We start from the raw sequence: 4,174 nt of genomic DNA, 5'->3' as shown, positions 1-4,174 counted from the left end.
AACGTTTGAAGTTGCACGGCGCACAAATACATATTTCTTCTCTCGCGTTGATCAGCTGTTGCGCACGTCCATCTTCAATCGCTCATAACTGGAAAACTATAAGCTTTATCGAAAATGCGAGCTCTTTAGGACAATCTACATGAAGAACGGCTTTAGTTATGACTAGTCTCATCAAATTCTATTGAGAAATACGCCTGTACCATTGTCCCGCGTTTTGCCGTACTTTCAGGTCTTCAAGCGTCACTGACTCGTTCATTCTGTTATTTATTTCGGAACAAATAAAAGTATGATTGCACATTGAGAAATTACATTAGAAGCTCTCGATAATGTACATGCTGCTATGAGTATTTATTAATCTTATGAAGCTTGTCGTAGAAGGTGCAATGCAATAAATTTAGAAGGGCAATTTCGCGATTGAAAATAAGACCCACGTACATACATGCTAAACGCTATGTGTGTTTGTTTACAGTACACTCCACGAGTCACTAACACAGTCACACCCGTATGTATGTAGGCCATTGTAGGCCTACTAAGCTGGTTTACATACGCTGGACAAGGCAACAAGCTGCAGAAGGGAAAGGGGAAGCCAACTTTATTTACTCCGAGTACGCATCTTGTTACAGTTTGCATTATAATGACCAAAAGAAGCGTTGCAAAATTATGAAAATATCATAAAAGCGTCTCCCCTTTTCACGCTCTATTCAATGATGTCACCCAAGTTGTTAGTGCATTTTTTTACTTTGCTCGAAAGAAATAGCAGAATGAACGAGTCAGTGACGCTTGAAGACCTGAGATTACGGCAAAACGCGGGACAATGGTACAGGCGTATTTCTCAATAGAATTTGATGAGACTAGTCATAACTAAAGTCATTCTTCATGTAGATTGTCCTAAAGAGCTCGCATTTTCGATCAAGCCTATAGTTTTCCAGTTATGAACGATTGAAGATGGACGTGCGCAACAGCTGATCTACGCGAGAGAAGAAATATGTATTTGTGCGTCGTGCAACTTCAAACGTTCATAGCTGAAAAACTATAAGCTATATCGAAAATGCGAGCTCTTTAGGACAATCTACATGAAGAATGGCTTTAATTATTACTAGTCTCATCAAATTCTGTTGAAAAATACGACTGTACCATTGTCCCGCGTTTCGCCGTATGCCCTATATTTCAAGCATTACGAAATCTCCTTTTCTACAATTTTATTTCAAAATGATAATTGCATTTTTAGCAATTTCATTATATCGGCGAAATGAAATGTTCTCGACATTATTTTAGCGGTATTTATATGTGTATAGCTACAGATAGGGGAATAGCGTAAATATGAGGAAAGCTTCGCAGTAAGTTTCGATGCTGGAGTGGGGGAACACGTTAGCGTGAGCCGCGAGAGGGGCGGAAGCCTAGCTGCCTTCCTAAAAATTTTTGGTTTTCGTCCACCTCAGAAACGCGGGACAATGGTACGGCTCTATTTCTCAACCGATTTCAATGTTTTTGGGCTTGTTGGAATCGTTAGGTCTGGCACCTCGTCATAAAGAAGCCCGATTTTTCGATTTGTTTTGCGATTAAATATTATTAATGTGAATTTTTAAACAATTTTATTTTTTTTTCATTTTTTGGGAAATAAGGCTTTTTTATGACAAGGTGCGAGTCCTAACGGTTCCAACAAGCCCAAAATTATTAAAATTTGTCGAAAAATAACGCTGGACAATTCTCCCTCGTTTTTCGTTCCGTAATGTTGGCTACAGAGGGCTTGAGGGATCCCGTTAATAGTAAAAATCCAATTAAGAATTTCCAATACTTTAGCTTTTGCATACCGTTGAACGAACTAATGGGATTTTTTGATGATTATAAACGTGTTATCGTAAATGCACGTCATGAACTCATACTAATAAGATCGCGCAATGATTCTAATGCTGTTTATTTACAACGGATAATATTAATGTTAAAGTAGACTTAGTACTATCGAAAATTCAGTGGAAAATACCTCATATTACGTTGGAAGAATATACAAAATTACAATTTTTAAACATTATTGAAAAAGATCATCCTATTACAATGACGTATCGTTCATGGGAATTGTATGAATATCCTATGCTTCTCAAAACTCAAAACCATTCTTGGTCAGTAAAAGTTTCAACATAATTAGAAAAGCCATGTTTTATAGTCTTTGCATTTCAAACCAATAGGAAAGATAATGTAAAGAAGAGTATGGCTAAATTTGATCATTGTAATTTGAGAAATTTAAAATTATATTTACATTCCGCATCATATCCCTACGATAAATTAAATCTTAATTTTGCCAATAATAACTATGCTATTTTATATGATATGTATTATAAATTTATAATTTCGTATTATAATACTGAATCAAAGTATATTATGCCTATGCTTAATTTCGAAAATTTTATAGACTATGGTCCATTTGTTGCGATTGAATGTTCTCATCAAAACGAATCAATTAAAAGTGGTACTGTAGATATTAAGATAGAATTTGAGTGTGATTCTAATATACCTGAGAATACTAGCGCATATTGTTTAATTATTCATGATGAGATTATTGAATATAAACCATTAAGTGGTATTGTACGTAAATTAATATAAAAATGATGATGTAATATGTATTTTTTTTATGAGAAAGGATAGGTAAAAAAATGTCTTGAGTATGTTGCGACATGATTTCCTGCCATTGTGGGGAAGGCACGATTTTAACAGAAAGTCAGTGCAAAGGCACTCAGACCTTATTTGTAAAGAGCGCCAGGCTCATAAACGCTAAATGAGCCAGTCTGAGGCTTGCCGGCTTGAGACTCTCAAGGAAGTGGCATGCTAGGAAACCAAAGTGAATTCTCTTTGGAAAGTAATAATACTAAGTTAATAACAATTAAAATAAAAATTATATTTTTGTAAATGCTCTGTCTATAATTTACAAATGTAAAGTCAAGATAATTAAACAGTTATGTATGGGATTTCTCCCCAAAGCTACCGTTAACTTCTAAAGATTAGAGCAATGAAGTTATGAATATCCATAAAAGAAAAGTGCTTATATAGATACGACAACTGAATATTGAATAATATTGAGGAGGTCCGATAATTGGATGACTTTCAGCCTATATACTGGACCGAAGATCTTCTTTTAATCCTCCCAGCGCTAGTCTTTCAAGAACCTAAATACTTGCTGTACCATTCCTGTAGGAACCGTAGAAGACACAAGCAAAAAGGTCACACCGAGTCAAGCAAGGCATAGCTAGGTCCCACAATATTTAAATCATTAATAAGAAAGTGAAGTGACTAGGGTTATATGATGGAGTCTATTACACTCCTTTGTCAGTGTGCTTAAGCACCAATTCATTAACAATATTTCACTCAAAATACAATATTACCCTTAGTCTGAAAATACTTTGTGATATAACCTATGTACAAGTATATAAGCAAAAAAAAGAGATTAATATGTATATTTGGCATTAAAGCCTTATTCCTGTCATCGTACAGGCTATGGAATTCAAAATCCAACTTATTTCAATAATAACTTACTTTCCCTATTGGAAATATTAGACTATATGAGTGTAAAGGAAAAATTCTGTATCTATCTCCTGAGAAAAAATGATTGAAGAGTAGGCTTTGTGGAATGGGTAAACTAGATTGTTTGAGCTAGAAATGAGTTTTTTATCTACGGTCATATGCTATTATACTTGACAATTTTTCCCCATATTCTTGTAGTAAGATTTAGGATAAGAAGGCGTAGGGAGAAGGATGAATATAGTGCAAAGGAAGTAGAGGGGAAAGAGTAGGGATATACCACCTACTTTATATATATAGAGTAGTGTAGCTATGCCGATACTGGAACAGGGGCGAGGGGGGTGCGGCGCGCGGGGGAGGGTCCCCGTCGCGAGAGGCGGGAGGTGTCCCCACTCCTCTGACGTCAGGCCCCCCCCCCCCCCCCCCACTTGGTTAGCATATGAGTTCCCCCACTCCGCTGACGTCACAGTAATTTTTTAATTGCTTCACGAACGTGTCACAATTTTGATATAAGTTTAGGAACTCCATTGACCCCCACCAATTATGAGTCCCCCCACTCTGATGACGTCAGGGCATATGTTTTTAAATGCTTTAGGAATTGCTGTAATTTTTAAGAGAGAGAGTGAGTGAGTGAGAGAATAGCGGTCTCGGATGTGCTATTCGG

General features: G+C 36.5%; 1 protein-coding gene across 1 annotated transcript; it reads left to right on the top strand.

The window, feature by feature from the left end:
* Positions 1–761: 761 nt before the first annotated feature.
* Positions 762–2,774, top strand: LOC136784753 (uncharacterized). The gene is made up of 5 exons (XM_066745641.1): positions 762–825; positions 1,743–1,858; positions 1,972–2,117; positions 2,184–2,575; positions 2,695–2,774. The coding sequence occupies exons 1-5, from the start codon at positions 762–764 to the stop codon at positions 2,772–2,774; spliced, it is 798 nt and encodes a 265-aa protein (XP_066601738.1).
* The last annotated feature ends 1,400 nt before the right edge of the window (positions 2,775–4,174 follow it).

The sequence above is a fragment of the Prorops nasuta genome, unplaced genomic scaffold, assembly GCF_024137725.1.
Source record: "Prorops nasuta isolate Cenicafe-Biocafe unplaced genomic scaffold, Cenicafe_Pnas_1.2 PNAS00068, whole genome shotgun sequence".
Classification (NCBI taxonomy): Eukaryota; Metazoa; Arthropoda; class Insecta; order Hymenoptera; family Bethylidae; genus Prorops; species Prorops nasuta.
Note: the sequence above shows the minus strand (reverse complement) of the source record. Positions and strands in the feature narration are given on the sequence as shown.

Coding starts and splice junctions, on each gene's coding strand:
- LOC136784753 (XM_066745641.1), top strand. CDS start 762: ATGAACGAGTCAGTGACGCTTGAAGACCTGAGATTACGGCAAAACGCG. Junction 826..1,742: donor CGCGGGACAATGGTACAGGC/GTATTTCTCAAT, acceptor TGTTGGCTACAG/AGGGCTTGAGGGATCCCGTT. Junction 2,118..2,183: donor AAAACTCAAAACCATTCTTG/GTCAGTAAAAGT, acceptor TCAAACCAATAG/GAAAGATAATGTAAAGAAGA.